The following is a 21,798-nucleotide window of genomic DNA, read 5'->3' as shown; positions in this document are numbered from 1 at the left end:
TTTGCCATGGTAGATCAAAACACGAAGCCTGGAATGTTCTATGCCTGCGTGTTTAGCTCGTCCTCAAACAAGTCTTTTGCAATTAGGGGAGGAGGAAGGTTGTCCAAAAAAGTTAGGGGCCTAAAGTTGAAGAGCCAAAAAAAAAAAAAAGCCCCAAAAAACAAGAGGACAAAAAGAGGAGTTACCCTAATGAAGCGACACCCAGCAAACCCCTGCGGTGAGTCAGCACGGGGAGGCCCAGCCCCTTCGAGGGGAGCCTGGAGCTCAGCGCGGGGCTGGGCAGGGCTGTGTGTGGGCAGAAGCTGCTGCTTCTCGTCCCAAGACCAAGTCTGAACAGCAACTTCCCTCCCTCAGCTGCTTGAACTTTTTTTTTTTTTCTCTGAGGCTGGAAAGAAGTGTCACATTTTGCTCCCTCCGAAGCCCGCTCCCCACCCTTTCCCAGGGACCGTGCGCTGGGTGGAGGGCGCGCTGGGAGCCACCTCCAGCCTCGGGTGACTGACTGCGGGAAGAACTTGCAGCCCCTCTCATCCTCGCACTATGAAGTTCCTGGGGAAGCCCAGCAGCCGGAGAGCTGCTTTTCTGCCTCTTTGCTTGCTCTTTTCGAAGATTCTGCACCCAGGACACAGCCATCTTGACAGCAGCCGCTATGCTGGGTAAGTGGAGAGGCTCTCATGCCCTGATCAGCTTGGACTCCGGTCAGGGGGCTGGTAAGCTCCTGAGCGTGCCTCACTTTCTCTGGTCTGTAGTCTCTGCGTGAATGTGTATGCTTTCCCGGTCACCTAACATTAAATGTATATGCAGTCCCCTGGCTCTTTGGAGAGAATGTGGTGGACGCAAGTCTAGTTTCTCCTACTGTTTATGACGTGCCAACCTCAGCCGTGGACCGGTGTTGATGGGGATTCTGTCTTTGGAACAGCGGTGGCCAGTATGTGCAGTATTTGCCTTGGTGGTTGCTCGGCAGTAAGGATGCTGTTGTGACATGTGAATTATGACCTGAAAACTAAAGCTTCCCCTTTAGGATTGTATGCAGAAGCCGTGGGTGGAAATTCACCAGTGATTAAAAATTGTGTGGGTTTTTTTTTTTTTTTTGAGTGCTTGTTAGCCTACAGAGTGGTTATTAGATTTTCTAATCTGAGCGATGCAAATGAGTCAACTCAAAATAAGAAGAATAAACGTAGCCAACTGTAAAATTATGGGTGTTTTTCTGAAGGGAGAAACACAGAAGGGGAAAACCATTTGTATTTCCCCGCTCTGTGGGTTAGCACGCTTTCTGTTTGCTTCGCATAACGAGGCACGGGGCTGCGTGTAAAGCGGCTGGGACTGCGCATGTCATATTATCCTGAAGGGTTGCTTCGAAACATGCAGCGCGTGCTTTGCTTGAATTTGCAAGGGGTCGTTCTTTGAATCTGGAAATTATGGCATTCCTGCATTTTAGGGCTGGAAGAGCCTTAAATAGCTCCTCTAGTTCAATTCCTTTCTACAGAGGAGGAAAACCAGGCTCTTAAATCTTTTTGTTTCCCTTATTTTAAAAATATTTATTTAATTGAGGTGTAGTCAATTTACAATGTTATATTAGTTTCTTTTTAAATTTTATTTATTTTATTTATTGAATTTTGGCTGTATTGCGTCTTCTTTGCCGCACGCTGGCTTTCTCTAGTTGCGGCGAGCGGGGGCTACTCTTCCCTGCAGTGTGCGGGCTTCTCATTGCGGTGGCTTGTTGCGCAGCTCCGGCTGTAGAGCGCAGGCTCAGTTGTTGCGGCACACGGGCTTAGTTGCTCCGCGGCATGTGGGATCTTACCGGACCAGGGCTCAAACCCGTGTCCCCTGCATTGGCAGCCGGATTCTTAACCACTGTGCCACCAGGGAAGCCCTACAATGTTATATTAGTTTCAAGTGTACACATAGTGATTCAAAATTTTTAGAGATTATACTCCATTTAAAGTTATTATAAAATATTGACTATATTCCCTGTGCTGTACAATATATCCTTGTAGCTTATTATTTTATTTTGTAACATCTTTATTGGGGTATAATTGCTTTACAATGGTGTGTTAGTTTCTGCCGTATAGCAAAGTGAATCAGCTGTACATATACATACATCCCCATATCCCCTCCCTCTTGCGTCTCCCTCCCACCCTCCCTACCCCACCCCTCTAGGTGGTCACAAAGCACCGAACTGATCTCACGTGCTCTGCAGCTGCTTCCCACTAGCTATCTATTTTACGTTTGGTAGTGTGTCTATGTCTATGCCACTCTCTCGCTTCGTCCCAGCTTACCCTTCCTCCTCCTCTTAAATCTTTTAAAATAGACTACAGTTGCTCAATGATGGCCAGCTGAGGAAAACTTTCATATCGATATGAATGACAGCCAGGTCTTGAAGCAAAGTTGTTCTTTCTAGGAATCGTGTAGAGAAGGATTTATAAGTGTGATCCTGGAAAAGAGAATTGTTTCCGTTTCTCTCCTGAAGAATCTGGGCACTGCTTTAGAGTTCCCCTGAATACAGTACTTACAGAGGAAATTGTTCCCTCAGTTTAAGGGGACACAGGATGGGGGTGGAGGTGTTGGTGGGGATAAGGGCTATGGATGGTAATACAATCCCCAAATTTTCCACTCCGGTGTTCCTGGGAGAAACAGAAGAGTTAGCATCTGAGGGCTGCTTTTACGTCTCCTGGACACACGGTCCAGGCTTTACGTCCATCATTTTTCACCGCCCTCGGATCCCTGGGTAGGGAAGACGTGTTTAGTGACTGATGGTGCGGGCTGAGGTGTGGAGGCGTTTACTCCGACTCTTAATGGATGTCAGGCCTGTGATAAACCTATCACGGATTTAGATGTGCCCGTGTGACGTAGGACCTCGCTCCTCCGCCCAGCGGTAGCCCCGTCCATAATGATTTCAGTGTGTGGCCCTCATCAATGGTAAATGACCAGGCCTGCTTCAGCGGAGCAGGTGTGCACACTTCCCTAAACGCCACTTAGAAGAAACGAGGCCAAAGGCGGCAGCCTTTTCTTAGAGAATTTCGACTCTTTGTGGACGAAGTTGCACTACCTTTTCTGTTGTTCTGCAAAGAAAGTAATAGTTGCCATTTTCTCTTTGGCTGCTACCTAATAAGTTAGTCCTAAATGTATAAATGAAAGATGACTGAAAGTTGGAAGAAAAAGATGAAACATGAGACGCTGAAGGGAGCCTTCCCTGTCCATCACAGGAGAGCTTCTCCAAAACCGGAGAGGTTCAGCGCATACTCACCATCGAAAATGGGGGATTTTTACCTTCCCTTCATTAGATACGTGTTATTCTCTCATCACCAAAGACAGAAATGCTGCCTAGGTTTGGGATTATTTTGCTCTACTTCCCCAGGAACTACTTTCTGCAAGTCTAGCTAAGAACCTGGTGGAACGACCTGGTAGAATAGTATTGAGCGTTATTTTTGTTGCCCATACAAAGTTATCATTCTAAACCGCCTCGTTTTTGTCCCTTAAGTAATTTGTTTCGGTGGTGTTGGTAGTAATTATGAAGCAGCCCTATTTCTTGCATTTTTGTTAAAAAAAAAATTTTTGTAAGTCTTGGTTGAATATAGTAATAAGTGATTATCATTTGCAAGACTCTGAGCATGGACAAAAAATAGAACCCTCAGGGCAGACCAATGTGCTTCCTGAGAGCAGCTAATGAGCCTAGTCTTCTTTCTACACAAACTGGTAACAATTGTGTGGTGCCAGTTGTATAATAGATGCTTGGGAAATAGCAGATTTAAGCATCTCATGAAAAAAAGGTAGAGACTACAAGGAAAATCTGACAAAAACGAATATCTTTTTGGATAACTACATCAAATTACACACGAGGAAGATTTAAAAATACATAGAAAAGGAATGAAGCCAAGTGTGGGAAATAACTTGACATCAAATAACGTTTATTGATACTCTGTAAGCAGGCTTCAAGGGCTGCAAATGCACATCAAACATTTTGATGATAAACAAACATCAGTCAGTGAATGAGACTCTGACTAGGGCAAATATCACTCTGTGTTCTCTCCTTTTCCCTCATCTCCTCGTATTCCTGGAAGCAGACCTAGTTAGTTATTATACTGTGATCCTGAGGGCAAAAAATAAGGATCTTCTGCTTTACATGAAATTAGGGTAGATTTTTCTAGTGATGGTAAAAGAGAGATCTAAGCCAGTGACACAATAAATTCTGGCAATGCTGTAGACCCAAAGGGGCTGTGATTCTTCAAGAACCACTTATTTGGTACTTTCTTCATGTATAATGTTTATAAGTCCTGAAGTTCAACTGCCTGGCTTTCGATTTCTGCTTTCCCACACCTAGTAGCTCTGTTACCTTGGGTAAGTTCCTCAACCTCTCTGAGCCTCAGTTTCTTCACCTGAGACGCGGAGACAGTATTAGAACCTTCCCTGCCAAGTTGTGGGGATTAAATGCAATGGCATGGATATTGCGTGGTTCTTGGCACTTCGCGATCTTTCCACCCTGATAGCACAGAAAGTGGCCACGGGCGTGTGCCTCATTCCTTCAGTGAGGAGTATTCCAGTGCCTACTTGTGCCCAGAGCATTGGTCAGCAGAGCTGAGGCCCTCTGAGAGCTTGCAGTTTAGTACAGAAAGCAGCCCCACACATAATATTAAGATGTACACAGTGTTTGAGTGCTGTACGGGATGAGCAGCCTACTGTGGGAGCATTGAAAGAGATCTAGGCACCAAGAAGGAGGGTAGAAATCCCTTCCCAGGCCTCCCCTATTCCGGTCAGCCAGCCTTCAGGTACCTGGGCTGCGGGTGGAGAGAGCACAGACTTCCTGCCACCAGAGCAGCTCTGGGGGATGGAACCCCCTGGTGCTGGGTCTGCCTGCGAGGCCTCCCGGACTCCTCCTTCCTCTCCAGCCCTGCGTTTGGTGAAGACCCGTTGCCTTCTCTTTTCTCTCGCCTTCTCTTTTCTTTCTCGGGGAGAAGCTCCAGTGACCGGCCTCTTCCCCATGACTATAGGTGTGTGCAGGCTGGTCACAGACCCCTTGCCAGCTGCTGCATTCTGATTAGCCAGTGTCTGTGCTGTACCCACCCCCATCCCTGTCCCCCATCCTGCCATCCCCCCCCACACACACCCCAGTTATTTATCAAGTTCACTAGTCATCCATGAGAACGGGATATGGAGATCCAGGAATTAGACTTGAAGGAAATAAGACTTCTCAAGGCAGTTTGGTCCTCGAAATCCTGTAAGCAAAGAGGCCCCAAATTTGGATGTGACATATTGAAGAGGACTGAGAAATACACAGGCTCAGGGGAACAGATTTGGATTCAGGGACATCATCCTTGTCTTCCACCTTACCTCTCCAGCTAGTCCCCTCAGTCTTTCAACAGAAGCTTTTAAGTCTTTTGCCCTCTGATGGTGGCTTCCTTGGAATGTTCTGGCCTTTTGGAAACCTAGGGCTAGAGTATGAGAGATCCAGCTGCTCGTGAATCTGAGCGTTCTCTTCTGTGTTGGTAGTTAAAGCTCTTTTCAGATGGGATGGCCATGAATCCTCACTTGCCAGGGACTGTCCTAGTCTGTACCTGCTGTTCTGGGGTAGTAGCTGACTGTGTACCCCTTTCAGTCTGAGAAGGGTCCTGATTTGGATGGCAAATTGTGGTGTCAGCCTTTTCATTCTCCACTGTGTTTGTTTCCTTAATGAGCTTTACTTTAGGTCTTCAACTACCCTCTTATTTCATTCTTTTTTTTTTGCATTTTTGAATTTACTTTTTATACAGCAGGTTCTTATTAGTCATCCATTTTATACATGTTAGTGCATACATGTCAATCCCAGTCTCCCAATTCATCCCACCACCCCCTCCCCGCCACTTTCCCCCTTGGTGTCCATACGTTTGTTCTCTACATGTGTGTCTCTGTTTCTGCCCTGCATCTTATTTCATTCTTAAAGAGCAAGTTTATCTCTAGTTCCTTCCATTCCCCTAAAAAGAATCCTACTTGTCCTCTCTTTTGTAATAGCCACCAGCCACGTTTAGGACGTCTTTGTCTCAGCCTAGGTTAAGGTAACTTTCTCCTAACTTGATCTACCTTCCTATAGTCCTTTCTCAGACTGATGCTACAAGACTTCTGTTGTGTTACTCTCTTGCTCAAAGATCTACTTTGGCTACTTATTGCCAAATACATCAAATCCATTCTCTGCCAGGCTCTCAAGGCCTCTATAATCAGACTCTCTGGTTCCTCCGTCTCTATTTTACTCTCCTCAGCCCTGAAACTCCCCTGTTAATCAGAGAATAGAGAGCTTCAGCCTTGCTCATCTTTAACAAGCAAGGCAGGCAGGCCTTACTCATAATAAGGGCCTAAAGCAAGGAGGAGGCATCTCAGATCATGAATGATAGATTAAAATGTGCAGGATAGATACAGATTGGGGGCATGAGGCGCTGGGAAGGGTGTATGGTGGGCTCTGAGGTTGCTTTTGAACTTTTGCCCCCCGCAAGTTGGTCTGTGGTTAGTAGAATAGTTCTCTAGTGTCTTCTGGAAGTTCCTTTTAGCACTGGGCCCTAATTAGTGGGAGATTATTTTCGGTTTTCCTTAGGCACTAGCGCAAAGTGCAGCCCCCAAGTGTGGATTGTTTATCAGCTGATTACACAAAAAGCTTTCTTCCCCGCCATGTGTTGCGCGTCGGGGCCTCCAGCTTTGCTTGTCAGGATGCACAGTGCCACAGCTCCTACCCCTGACCTGGACTCACAGACAGACGGTCCTCCATAGGGATCAGGATTCCTCCTGCCACTGAGCGGGTGGAAGAAGGAGCGTTTCATGTGCTTCTGGGCCACTGTCCCTTTGGAGCCCAATCTGATGATGGAGCTTTTATTTTACGGCGCCAGGATACTTTCTGGGTAATGCCATTAATCCTAATCACTTCCACCCTGTGAAAAGCAGTGAAGGATGTTAATGGTTCCTAACTTCACAGCCTAGATTGTGCAAGCTACAAAAGCATTATGTTTTCTGTCTTTATACATGGAATTACTGAACGGAAAATTAAAACTTTTGTTGTTTTAGAGTCTTCATTATGATCAATCTGTAGATAACTAGTATACAGGATTAGAATTTGCTTTGCCAAATAAATGCCTTCCCAACCTGCCTCTGGGCATTAACTTCTTTATGATAAAGCAGAATGCAGAATATGAAGCTTTAGGATCTTGTTCTGGGTAGTATAGTAAATTTCCTTAAAGTTTTCTTATTAAAGGTTGAAGCAAATTTCTAAAGGGTTTTCTTCAACAAAATTACCACCTTTGTTCTTTTTCTCAGCATACTTTGAAAATAGTAAAACATTTTCTTATTTTAATATCTATGTTATTAAGGATACTGTTGGGTTGTTTTGTTTCTCTTTCACTTTTTTGCTAGAACAAAGACCCCAAAATTCAATGGCTTAAATGAGAAATTTATTTCTCTCTCATGTAAAAATCCAAAACTGGTATAGTTGATGGTGCCAGAGAATCAGGCTCCCTCTGTCCTATACCTCTGCTGTGCTCAACACTCAACTCCCAAATTTGTTAGGAAGGAGTCTTCCAGCTCTGCAGTCCAGCCAGCAGGAAAGTGGAAAGGGATGGTCACTCCTCTTTCCTTTAAAAGCATAGTCCAGAAGTTCAAACGTCACTCCTTACTGGCCAGAATCAGTTAGATACCCTCAGCTGCAAGGGAGGCTATGAAATAATGGTCAGATCTGGAAGAACATACGGTGAAATAACTAGCAATCTCTCTCTCTCTCAGTGGTCACTCTGATATTTAATGAATGCCAACCCATTCTTCCTTCCACTTGGTTCTCCTAAAGAAATAATCCACCCAAATGGGCATTCAGAATTTTGCACTTCAAGCTGATATAAAAGTGTGCATTTTTATTCTGTATATGGTCTTTTAAAGTCAGAGTGTCAGAACTGAAGGAGACCAAAAAAAAAAATTCATAGCCCAATCCTTTTATTTGATACATAAGGAAGCGGAACTCCAGAAAAGTAAAAGGATTTGCAGAGCTGATGGTGGAGATGGGACCAAAATCCAGGTCAGCCAAGTTCACAGCATTTTTTTTTTTCTTTTTCTCTTTTTTTTTTTTTTTTTTTTTTTAACAAGACTGTCTTTGGTGAATCCAGAAAACTTCTTACTCTTTTCTATTCCCTAGACTTGTTGGGGGTGAAGTAAAGTGAGTAGGCAAGGCTGAGAAGTGTTTAATGAGGGGGGATTTCATTTCATTTCTATAAACATTTGTAGGGGATCTGGCCCTCTGCTAGTCTGGGACTACAGAGATGAAAGAACTGTCCATGTGCGCAGCATAATGAGTACTCGGGCAAGTAAACAAACAATTCCAACTCTGGGATCACTCTGCCCTTAGAGAAAACTCTTGGAGCTGGGTAAGTGCAGGAGAGGGTCACTTAATCCAGACTGAAGGGTGGAGAGAGGTCAAAGAGGCTTCTTGGTTGCAAGATGAATCTTAAAAGACAAGCAGAAATTTGGGTGGGTTATTAAATATGCAAGATATTTTACATTTTTCTTTTAGATGGTTGGTACTTAAAGGACATGAACCTCACCTCAGTCATAAAGAACAAGTAGAAATCAGGTTAAGGTTTTCCAGACACAGGGAATAAATTACATGTGCAAAGAACTACAGGTGAGAGAGCTTGTCAAGACTAGAAAATCAGAGCAATTAAGCATGGCTAAAGTAAAGGGCATTCTCTTGGTGGGAGTAAGGAGAGATGAGGTAAGGCTTCAAGGTCATGAATCACCTTATGCCCCATAATATGGAGTCCTGATTTCTCCCAAAGGTGCTGATGAAGAATTTTCACCAGGGAATTTAGATAATTAGATTTTTTGAGGAAAATTTCCTCTACCATCATTGAGAAGGGAAGATTGAGGGCTAAAGATTTGGAGGCAAGAAGACTGGGATATTATGGTGACCATGGTAATACACCAGAGCCTGGCTTCTGGTAGTAACAATTGAAGGGAAAGTAGGGAACCAATTAAAGAAATGTTTAGGAGGTGGAATTTTCACAATTAGATAACCAAAGGGGAGAAGAAAGAGGAAATAGTATAAGGTGATTCTCAGGATTAGTTAACAGGACTGAGCTCTTTGCAGAGAAGGTTAGTACTTTCTCAGATGTGTATGGTTTGAGATGCCTATAAAGTGCCTGATTGGATAGATGGGTCTAAAGCTCAAAGGAAAGATCTAGCCTGTAATGTAGATTCCAGTAACTGATGTGTAAAGAATTTCTTGAAACTTTGAGTGTAGGATGAGCACCCAGGAGGCACTTATTACATGAAAAGAATAGAGGGGGAAAGCCAGAGAAGAAACCAGTAGAAAGGCCTAGAGAGAAAATAAGAAACCCAAGAAATGTCAGTTAAAGGGATGTAAGAGATCCGAGAAGGAAGAGGTCAGTCACATCAAGTACTGCAAAGTAGTGCCCGTTGGTTTGGCCATTAAGGAAATCATTTGTGTTATCATCAAAAATGCTCTTGGTGGAATGAGGAGTGAAAACCAGAGCACAATAGGTTGAGGAATGAATGGGATGTGAGGAAATTAGTAGTGAGTGTAGACCATAATTTTAAGAAGCTTATCCATGAAGGGGGTTGGGGGGGAGGGTCAATAACTAGAGCTGAAGAGTTGAATCATGTTGCTTTTACTTCTTAGGAAAGATACGGCCATATTTTATGCCAGATGGTAGGAATAAGACGAGAAAGCAAGACTACAGGTAAAGAAGAGAGAGGGGGAGAATGGTGGAGTTAGGTCTCTGAAGAGACAGAAAGCTAGCTGCCCTCTTTTTAAAGTAGGTGGAGGGGTCCTGATCCTAGAAGAGACAGTGGATAGAGAACCTGATAAAAAGAGAGACGATTTAAAGTGTTCCTTGGGAGATGAACTCAAGGGAGATGACTTGAACCCTCAGAAGGATCACCAAGCATTACTGAGGGCCCAGCTGATGGTAGAGATGAGTTTGTAAAGGAACCATGAACCCAGCTCCATGATTTTCTTGAGGATCATCCCATGTTTCCTCATGTTATCTAGATCATGCCACCCTGGGCCCTCATCACTCAATCTATTACAGTTCCATGAAAGGGTGAGGATATATCTTTAAATAAGCCCTTAGGAAACTATAAAGCAAGTCAAGCAAGATCAATGTCAGAAATCTCCCCATCCATCCTCTGCCTTTCTTTTCTTTGTACCTGCAAGATGGGCTTCTGTAGCTGTGTCTGGCACTCTTTCCCAGGAAGCAAATGCAGAGAAGGAGAGAAAGATAGGGGTCGGTCTTCCCCATCCCTCCTTCCTGCTTTCATTGCTACAGTTCTGACAGTAGCCACCAGCCTCCACAGTAATGGCTCCTGCTGGATAGCCTCTCCTCTAGGGGCCAGGTCATCCTGCCCTCGAGGAGGATAATTTCCTTTCTTCTTTTGTCCCTTCAGACACAGGAGTCACTAACCTCTAGTTTAGTGAGAAACCAAGCTGGAATCGAAAGCAGAAAGAATACATGTTTAACTGAAGATTTGTGTTAGAGCAACTTCTGGAACTCAAAATGAAAGAGGGCAGAAATGATACAGCAGTGGAAGAGAGGATAAAGAAAAGACCGCCACTCATTTGTATTTCTCTAGCATCAAATGAAAAGATAAAGTGCTTTGTAAATCGAAATGTATTATGAAGTACTATATTAGGTAAATTATTACGTCTGATATTAGTTGGAAAGGCTCTCGTGTAGATACATCCTGTTACAAAATTGATTACCTTTCCATTACCTTCTATCTTCCTGGTGAACTAAGTAAAAGATCCATGAAAATGGATCTTCTTAATCAAATAAATGGTCATCCCTCTCCCTCCTCCTGTCAGTTATCTGAGAACTGGAGGTACAGGCTTCTCTTCCCTCTTTCCAGTCCTCCCATCCTCCCTCATCTCAAAACACTTAACTGGTCAAGTACGAAGAGTACTGATGATGACTTATCATTCCTTATCCCCAAGTAAGGTTAGGAATCGTCAAAGGCAAGAGCGGTAGTCTCTGCATCCTGAGGGTTTATTTTATTTTATTTTATTTTTTAACATCTTTATTGGAGTATAATTGCTTTACAGTGGTGTGTTAGTTTCTGCTTTCTAACAAAGTGAATCAGCTATACATATGTTTTAATCCAACAATCTAAACTGGAAAATAAAAAACCAAATGGAAATGCAAGTATATTAGGTCAACACACCCTCTTCCTGCTCTTTCTCGACCTCTGTTTTTTTTTAACATACACATCATATATGTTTATAGCATTTCAGTCTTAGATTACCAACCAATGAAAGATGAAAATTCCACAGGATCACACATCACCAGATGAGAACCCTGGTCTATTTTTGCACCTACAGACTCTGTAGCCATTGCACATGTGACCTCATTTGCCATACTTTCATTTCCCCATCTACCTTTCAGACTGTCCTCTTCTTATCAGACTAATACATGAATCATCTAAATGTCTACTAAGTTCCTTCTTGTGATTTTTGTGGATGTAATGAGGACACAAGACTTGTCATAAGATGGCTGGGGTCCTACTTATAGCCTGTCAATCATGTTTCTGTGGAACATATGTAATGTGTATGTGATAATGTGATAGCGATATATTCGGCATCAAAATTACTAAACATATGGAAGGTTTGAGACATTTGGGACAAGCCCGTGTAGCAAAATGTTTGGAGTAGTTAGAAATTTGCTGCTGAAAAAAAATACTCTAAGCCCTTGACTTTTAGGGCCTAAAATGAAGACATGTGGGGGAGGCCATTTCTCCCTAGTTTTCAGGTCTCTGTGTAGAAGCAATAGGGAACAGACTGCAAATGGCAGGTAGAAAAGCATCTTAATATGCTACCTGAGAGGAAAACCACATTGGTATTCCAGAGAGAAATGTAGTCTGCCTTGTTTCCTCTGTCTCACTTAAGGATTTCTTCTCTCTCTCTCTTTCCCTAAGAGTCTGGTTTGCTGAGGTGGTTCACGCTCCACAACAGCTGCTCTAAGGACTCTCCAATTACTTCAAGCCCCCAATCCACCTAACCCGCCCTTCTTCTCACCCCCAACCCCAAGCCTTTTACTTACAAGAGCAAAGAAATGTATCTTTTTCTTTACTTTCAAGATGGGGGCGATGTGGCTTCTATCCTGAGTCATCTTCGTTTCCATGGTTTCTGCCTAAAACTACGCAAGGTCCCTTATCCTGGCTCTCGTCTTTCTAACATCTCATTCATTCAGTCAACACTATTTATTGAGTGCCTACTGTGCGCCCAACACTATTTTAAGTCCTAGGAACACAGGAATTTAGGTGCTCAGAATATAGCACTGCTTGAGGCACTAGTGAATGAAATAGTCTCTCATGGGATTTACATCCTAATGGGATGACAGAAAAGTAATAAACCATGGTGTTAAGTTCTGATAAAGGTTATGAAGATAGTTAAAGCATAGAGAAGGGATAAACGGTGTCATGAGAAGGGTGAAGTGAGACCAGGGGCCATGTGAATATCTGAGGGTAGAAATTTCCCCATGGGAAACAGCAAAGTGGGGTGGGAGCCTGTTTGGCTGGTCCCTGGACAGGGACCGTGGTTCTGGACCGGCAGGCAGCATCAGCATCACCTGGGAACTCGTTAGAAATGCAAATATGCAGGCCACACCCTCCCCGCCCTGAGGAGCCCTGGGGGTGGGCCCAGCAACTTGGGCTGGAGGGAGCCCTCCAGGTGATGTAAGCTAAAGTTTGAGAACGACTGTGGAGAGTCAGCACCGAGGTGACACGGCTGGAACTGAGCCTTTGAGGGCACAGTTACCGTTTGTTCCTGCTGCTGCCCTGCAGGTAGACCTCTTTTTCCTCTTAACACTGTGAACGATCTCCATCACCACTACCTCTCTTCCTCTGCACATTTGTCCAGGCAGCACATATTTCTGGTGAAGCTCTCCCTCCCCCATGCCTGCGTGCCTTTCAGGAGCCCTTCGAACACGGCTCCTCCAGCAAGAGCTCCCCATTAATCAGCTGTGATGGCTCCCTCCTCTGAGATCCCATAGCGCTAGCTCTGTCATTTATAGCCATCACCACATACTGCTGGTATTACTGTTGTTTGTGGATGTCTTGTCTTTCCTTTTCGTTTATAAGCAAGTTGAGAGTAAGGTGCTGTATCTTATTTTTATCTATATTCTCATAGTCCCCAAATAGTGTTTGGCATATTCAGTAAAAGTTTAGATGGATGGAAAGGAGGAAAGGAGGGAGGGAGGAAGAGAGGTTGGCAAAGATGGAAACTAATAAACTAGGAATCGGACTGCTGACATCTGCAGGCAGTTTTGCCAGACTAGGTAGTGAGAAACAGAAGCCACTTAGCCCCTAGAGCTGCAGGAGGAATGTGGGGATCCCTAGGACCACCTGGGTGTGCCTCGATGCAGTATTCTCCAGCCTCCTGTCACCTTCTCCCTGTGCACTCTGTCTTGGGTATCACCTATCCAACGACCCAAATCTGGTCTCAGGTGTTTTACTTGTACAGGCTCCTAAAATGCTTTGAACAACATTCTGACTCCCGGGAGGAGATCTGAGGTGAAGCTGCCATTTCCTGCGAGTGCCAGAACGGGCACCGGCGGGCCACCATGATTATTCGCCACTGCCTTTTACCAAATTTAGAGACGTGATCCTTGCCTTTTTGTCATGGTTAATTCACCCTCTAAGGAATACATACCAATGCGTTTGAGATTATAGATGGCTCCTTAATCATCGATTCACGTTGAGTTTAACATCTCCTCTAGTCTCTGAATAATTTTTATGAACGAAAGGACTTCTGTTTCCCGAAAACTGGGTTCACCTCTTGGGGGCTGTCAAGCCAAAAGACACAACCAAGCCAAGGATCAGAAGGAAGGATTTACTCCTTGCAGTGAGTAAGGAGAACACAGGGCATCTTTCCCAAAGCAGTGTCTCCCTGCACAGCAAGATTGGAGAACTTTTAAGCTAAGGGTACACACATATTCATGAAGTTGACAGTGTCCAAGCTTTAGTTGACTGAAGTCACAAGGGTCAGAAAAGGTCAACATCATCGCTTAGGTTCCACTTGATCTGGTGGTTGAGGGGTCAAGGGGGGTTTGAATTCTGCAGAACAGCTCAAGAACATGCTTGAGCTGGCAGTATTTACAACTGATTTATTATCTTTGCTATTGTTACTTCTCTTGCCCAATAACAGCCAGTTTGTTCCTGCATTATTTTGTTCCCTTAAGATCACTAATTACTGAGACCTGTTCAAGGGCAAACACTGTGGCCTGGCTTAGATCACAAAATGGCTTAGACCAAAAATGGCTTCTCTTATGTCAAGAAAGCCATGCCTGGTACTCTTTCTCTGGGGACCCCCTACCCTATCTGCTTACACTTCCACATTATCTCTCAGAACCTAATTGTCCACATTCTTCCTTTTAGCTCATCTTTTTCTAAGTCTTTATGTATCTTGATGCAGTATGTCTGATTTCAATTCCTATGCTCAGTTCCCCTACTTAATATAAATTCCAAGTATCATAGAAACAGAATGGCCCCGGAGAGCAGAGGCAGTCTTCCTTTAAAATAAGATAACAATAAAAATTTGAACAGATACAGTTGATCAAATAGAGTGTTATGTGGTTCGCAGTGTCCTGAGACTTAACAGCATTTCCTGCTTGGAGCTCAGCACACCTCCCATGACGGCAGTCAAGGTGAGTAAAATCTGTAAATGTCCAGACAGAAATTGTGTGAAATCAGTTGGTCCAATTTATATAGAGAGCATTTAACTACAGGTTGAATAGCTCACCATGGGCATAGCTATTGGTAGGTAAGTTCTTTCTAGGAAAGCAATCTTAATAAGAAAAAGAGGAAGTGGTAAAGTGGAATATTGCCAATTCAAACATCCAGTTAATCCCCCCAAATTAAACCTTCTAAACCAACCAGTGGAAAGATGCAAAATCAACATGATGGCCCAGTCTCACTTGTATAATAGCCAATTGCAAGTACTTAAAGGAATGACTTACTAAGAATAGAAAAATTTCATGGTAAATATTTAGCAAAGGTTTTGTATACTGACACATACTGTACACTTTAGCTAAAAATTATGCACAACTTCTGGTAAACATATTGTATCTTTAAGTATTAATTACTCCAAAGATTCTTTTGTTTATTTCATAGTACAATGGGAAGCCAGTTCATTTCATCCAACTAGAAATATCCATTAACTTCAAAAAATAGAAATGACCAAATTGGGGCCCATGAGAATAGCGTACGCTAAGCGGTAAGACCTATAACTTTCTTTACCTGCTCTCATCATTAAGAACAACACAGGCATCTTGCTTTCACAGTTCAAGCAGAATTCACATTGTCCTTACTTTGTAAAATACCTTATATTCTTTATCTTTTTGTTTTATCAGGATCTGACAGCTTATGGGGATACCCACTTAATAATTCGGCTAGAGCTTGCAAGCCCATCTCTCTTGCCACTAATCGAGGGAAATAATTGTTTTCTTCCATAGCATTTATCTTTCAGGACATCACTTAACTTCCTCCTGAGCTCTCAGAATGCTCTTTGGTATCACTTATCATGTTGAATTATAATTGTCTGTTTAATTGTTAATTCTTTCTGACTAACTGTATACTCTTTGGGGGAAGGAAACTTGTTCCTCCTCAAGTCCAGTCTCTACACAGAGCACAGATACCTATAAGTTTTATTGTTGTTACCCCTCTACCCACTGAAGTTGAACCACAGTAAGTTGCTAATATCTGACTGTTTATCTAAAATAAGAGCAATTTCATGTGGTTCAACCTAATTATAAACTTTAACTAACTGAAAAATGAGGATATATATATATTTTTAATGATGTGGAAATACTAGCAGCTTATATGCAGATTTTCCATTAATCTATCAAGTTTACAGAGTGTATTGCCAGAGTTTTTGAACTTCAGTGTTGAAAATAAATCACCAGGGGATCTTGTTAACAGAGCAGATTTGCTTGAAGAGGGCTGGGGTAGAGCCTGAGGCTCTGCATTTGTAGCAGACTCTCAGGCACTGCTGATGCTATGGTTTGCAGGCCATGCTTTGCATAGCAAGTTTTTGGATCACAGCATGAGGAGTCAGGAGATGTAAGTTCTAGATCTGCTACTAGCTATCTGTGTGACTTTAATAAGTTACTTAATCTTTCAGGGCCTTGCTTTCTGTAAGGTCTGAGGGTTCAATTAGGGGGTCAGTTCCTTCCAAGTGTTTATGACCTGCTAGGGTCATGTTTACATATGTGATTAGAAAGTTCATACAGCATAAAGGTTAGAAACACCAGCTCCATCCTCAGACCGCTGGGTTCACATCCCAGCTTCGCCACTTTCTAGCTAAGTGACCTTGGAGGGAGTTACTTCATCTTTCTGTGCCTCAGTTTCCTCATCTGTAGAACTGAACTAATATTGAATTAGTTTATCTATGCAAAATGCTTACGACAGAGCTTAGCACATGTAAACTCAATCCATTTACTCTGTTTGCAGCACTGATGCTCTCTGTGGTTTCATTTCTAGGAAGCTTTCTTAAGGGAATTATCTGAAATATGGGCAAAGATTTAGAGTGTGTAGAAAGATGTTTTATCACCAATTTATCCTATCAAAACCTGGGAAGCTACCTATATGCTCAACAATGAGAGGCTTGTTTAGTGCATATTATGGAATCTTTTGTGCCCATTGTAAACATCTACAAGAAATTTTTAATGCTTGAGATATAATCTGAAATGGGGAGAAAACAGGATACGGAGCTGAATTAACAGCTCAAGTTTAACTATGACTTATTACATAGGATATAGTTAACTATATCTGGGGGAAAATGCTCAGATATTAAGTGATTATTATGACCAAGTGATATCATTTTAAGTGATTTTTTTCCTTCCCCCTCATACTTTTTTCTCTATTTACTAATTGTACATGAAGCATGAGTGACTTATATTCAGAGAAAAAGTAATTTTAAACATGTGTAAATTCCCTCCCCCATCCCTTCCCACCCCACAATAAAATCAACCCTATAGCAAGGAATTCGTCTTCTGTGGTGCCTTATGCCAAAACTGTTCCAGAAGCATTGCAAATAAGAATCAGAAGTCAGTAAATTTAATAATATAACACTCAGTGCTAATTAATGACTGAACATTTTTTATTTCTGAACGAAAATGAGATTGTCGGGTATTCCAATGAAGCATTAAATGGCGAAGGCGGATGCCTTGCTGCGCGTCACGCAGACGCTGGGGAGACTGAACCACACGAGCAGGGCTTAAGGCTTTTCAGTTTAGAATAATACCAGCAACAGCCAGCGTCATGCTGATATGTGTGTTTAAGTAGATGGATTCTCAAAGAGAAATTCTTCGGTGGTCTCAATACCACAGTCCGTTTAAATCTGTATTTAGAGGTTTATTTAGAAGTTAATACAGTGGGTCAGGAAAAGGCATTTGAAGTGACTGGGGGTAGAATCCATTATGCTTTTACATATATCCCCCATGACGTATATTTTTCCCAGCCTGAGCTTGCCCATTATACTTTGAGAAGAAATTCAGGAAAAACATTTGCTAGCAGTTTCCCACACCATAAAGCTGCCGTAACGGTGATCATCAAAACGTAGACCAAGTTGAATGTCTTCTGACTTGCTGACGAAGGTTAAAGGCTATTTCATCTTGCCTCTATGGGCATGGATTGTGGGGAAAGTTTGTCTGCATAAATTTTTTTACTACTACGCCACTGCCTGATAAAAGCCCTCATCCTTATTTTTTATCTAACTTTTTAGTACTTTGAACTTCTCACTTTTGGGGTACACATCACCTATGATCTACGGTTGCTTGATTTTCCCCGGAACCAGTAACCTCAACCTCACAACTACAAGAAAGTAACTTCTGAATAAAACTCACGTTTCAATCACTTGCAAATCATTGTTCATTGTCTCCCTCTCACTCTCATGCATTCTAGAACTTTGATTAAAAAGAATTTTGTCTTCAAACAGGCTTTTGGTTAAAGAATATTGAAAAACAATTTGCAGCTAACTGTGTAACTGAATGCAGTTTAACTGTGGGTGACTCATTGTGTCATCCAGGAAAATAGGTCTCCAAAGTAGGGTGCCAAAAAAACTAACATTTATTTGATCTCATCCTTATGATAATTTTTATTTTGTATGCTTTATAATATACATAATATGTTGGTAAATTAAATATTACATGTAAATGACTTAAAATACATAGAGACTGGGAGCGCTCACAATATTTAATCCTGGAGGTTTGAAAATGGAGATGAGGATAATCTCAACGTTCTGTCAAGTCCGTCAACAATACCATATACTGGGACCTATGTTCATTTGTTTGTCAAATTTTCATTGAGCCACCTCTATGTCCCAAGTTGTTTCAGATATTAGGAATATAAAGGGCTAGGAATAAGGCAGGCGAAGCCCCTATTCTTGTGAAGCCCATATTTTCATGAGGGAGACGGGCAGTGCACAAGTAAACGAGCAATAATTACAGATTCTTACAACAGGTATGATAGAAACAAGACTGTATGATTTCATTTATTCATTCAACAAATAGTTTTTGATCATCTGCTATGTACCTACTACTGTGCTAAGCATCCCACACAAAATAGATGTGGGCTTTGCTTCTGCTGAGTTTACATTCCAGTTGAGGTGACAAATGTTAATTATAACGATGATTAAAGTTACAAAGGAGAAGTAGTACAGTGTCCTACCAATTCAGAAGGAACCGACAGCTAAAAACTGGGGGATAGAGAGGGCTTTCAGAGGCTGTTATGTTAGGCAGGGTTTTGAATGATGGGTTTACTGGGAGTGGTGATTATAGCAGAGGAGCTGATGAGAGATGTGCTCTCGATCCAGGGAGAAAGGAGCAAGGGGCACAGGATCTTCCCACTGTGTACTTTGTGTGGTTTTAAAAGAAAATCTGGCCCAAGAGCTTACTGTCATTTGTATGTAGTACCTGAGACTTTGCAAAGCCCTTGCTCGTGGACCCTCACCCGCCGCTCCCCTCACACGTGGCACGCAAGTGAGTGCTTTAAATGCTAATGTATATTAAAAAAAAAAAAAAAATGCAGGTGCCTTTCCTAAACAACTCTAGAACTGGCTGTGGTCCTTCCATTGTAGGGCACACCTGAAATCGTGAAATGGTGCTCTCTGGGGCCCTTTGCTTTGTGTACAGAGCTTTCTGAATATTAGCTTTTGGCTTCAAGAGGCAATTGAGCTGCTGAGTTGGCTGCAGAGTTGAAAGGAGAGGTTGCAGGGAAATGTCAAAAGGAGCATTCAGGTGTGATTAGTAGGTATGTGAGGTTTCCCAAAGGCAACACGGCACGTGAGGAATTGGACCCAAATGCCAAGAGTCTGTACAGGCAGAGAACGAATGTGAATGTGAGAATGTCGTGCAGGAGGAGTTACACCTTCGATTCAATATTCAGATGGAAACACACACTTTGTCCACATTTTAAACACAGGAATCTCCAGAAGCAGTGTGCGAGAGTGAAAAAAATATCACTGGATGTGTATCCTTTGCTCATTTTTCTTTTGCTTCTTTTTCCTTTTGCCTTTTTGATATCAATTTTCAAGAGACTCATATATTAGGGATACTAATCCTTTGTAACATATAAATAACACATGCTTTTTTTTAAACCGATTATCATTTGTCTTTTGACTTTTTCTGTAAGGCAAAAGGCAATATACATAATTTTAATGCTTATAAATTCAAATCTACCTTTAATTTGTCCTCCTTTGTGACATTTAGATTTATCTTATTTAAAATGTCAAATATCTCTTTTGCTCCAAGTTATACACTTTGAGTTCTAGGGTTTTTCTTCTGCTTTGGCAGTCTTTTTCTTTATGCCTTTATTCTATATGGATTTATTTTTTTACATGGTGTGAGGAGAAATATAACTTAATTTTATCCTGGAGGGCCATTCACAAAAGAGGACAGGCAAAAAGCCAATATACATGAAAAGTTGCATTTCACTCACAGGGAAATGCAAGTGAAAGCAATAAAATGGCATTTTGCATATATCAGGTAAGCAAAACTTAAAAGATTGAAAATGCTCCACGCTGATAAAGGTGTGGAAAAAGCGGGAGCTGTTGTACGGTGGAGGTGGAAATGTGAAGTTGCTACACATTCCTTGGAAAGTAATCTGGCAGAATCTAGTGAGAGTTAAGGTCCTTGCACCCTTGTGCAGTGCGATCCCCTTCGTTAGAAAATACCTGTCAAAATAAAAGAACTAGCATGTGTGTTACGGGTTTAATGCAATGCTATATATAGTAACTTTTTATAAACCTGAAAACAAAGTCCATCAATGAGGGAATTATTGGAAAAATCATGATATCTGTCTATACTGTACAGTATTATGAAGCTCTTATAAAGAACGCATTATGGGCAGAGGAATGTGCATGATGTATTAAATGAAAATAGAAAGTTTTAGAGAATGTGTATGTGCTTATTTTTTAAATGTGCTCTCTTTTGCATTATAGGGATGTTTCTTTGGGATGTTGTCTGTGTTGATTCTTTACTGCTTTTTAGGAGATGGGGAGTGGTATTTTGTGAAGGTAGCGGTGGTATTTTGGTGAAGGTAGCAATAGCTTTCTCCTTTTTAATATTAAAATGATCTGATATAGCAACATGGGAGACTTAATTTTATCATGTAATTATTTCATAAGAACTAGACTAGGGAAGAGGAAACCTGGGTTCTGTTTTGACTTACATATCTTGGGATGTCATTGTGTTCCTAATATCTCTTCTTCCGACACATGTTAAGGAAATAAAGAAGAAAATATCAAACACTCCAAATGCCCCTAAAGTAAGTGCATCATAGGGCAAGATGATAATGTTTCCCCTGTGATTTTTACACTTGCTCTAGTTAAAGGCTAAGATTTACAAGTTCATAAATTAGTTTCAACCCACTAGAGAAGAACCACCATTTTCTCGTTTGACAAAGATTCAGTGCCTTAATGCCCATACTTACCAGATGGAGAATGTAAACTCAGTCTGGGTCATAGCCTAGTTTACTTTACAGAGCCTTCCATTCATAGAATGAAACATCTAGAAAGAACTGAATTGACCTCAAAGCTGACTGCTTATCAGAATCACTTGTACATTTAACAGATGTAAATACAAACACACACTAGACATTCCCCAAATGTACCGAATCAGAGTATTCAGAAATTGAGCCCAGGAATCCATTTTTTGAATGATTATTGAATGATTCTGATGTATCTCATCTATAGACTAGTGCTTGTGAACTGCTGATGAGGTTTATCCAATAAGAAGGTCAAGCTACCTGCCAAAGGTAATATAAGCAGTCATGGCAGCAAACATTTGTAAAGCCCCTACTTACAAAGTACATTTTAGTGCTAAGCTCTCCTGCACAACTAGCAAAATGTGTAAAATTCGAACTTGTTTGAAATTTTTCATTTTTTTCCCCACACACTAGAAGCCATTGATCCTTGACATTGGGGTTTTTGTTAAAGTAACGTACCAGCCTTGCCATAAAAAGCATCACCCTGAGCCTCTGCCATTAGTCTGCACCTGACCCTCTCAGTGTCCTGACACCGGTTTTGTCTTAATCTTTAGCCACCGTGCATATACTTTGTGTCACCAACTCAGTCATCTAGGCAACACTATCCTTTAAAAACCTTACAAGAGTAACGCTAGTGTCCAGATCTTAGTTGTATATTCCCTTCCATTTTGAGTAATGGATATGACTTGTTTAAAAGTCAAAAGAAAATCTGTTCACACCAGACCTTCAATATCTGAGAACCTTGAAGAATATTACCACTATAAGAGAGAGACCAAGTGGAAAGGGAACCTTTCAGAAACACTG

At 41.9% G+C, this 21,798-nt stretch overlaps 1 protein-coding gene across 1 annotated transcript in view; it reads left to right on the top strand.

Moving 5' to 3' along the window:
- Positions 1-266: 266 nt before the first annotated feature.
- The window catches only part of CPA6 (carboxypeptidase A6), a 264,184-nt gene continuing 242,652 nt past the window's right edge, over positions 267-21,798 (top strand). The window contains exon 1 of the mRNA XM_061171752.1: positions 267-653. Coding sequence (XP_061027735.1) covers positions 538-653 — 116 coding nt within the window. The 5' untranslated portion in view covers positions 267-537. The remainder of the gene's footprint in view (positions 654-21,798) is intronic.

Source organism: Eubalaena glacialis, chromosome 17, assembly GCF_028564815.1.
Source record: "Eubalaena glacialis isolate mEubGla1 chromosome 17, mEubGla1.1.hap2.+ XY, whole genome shotgun sequence".
Lineage (NCBI taxonomy): Eukaryota > Metazoa > Chordata > Mammalia > Artiodactyla > Balaenidae > Eubalaena > Eubalaena glacialis.
The sequence above is the reverse complement of the archived record's forward strand: the minus strand, read 5'-3'. Positions and strand labels throughout refer to the sequence as shown.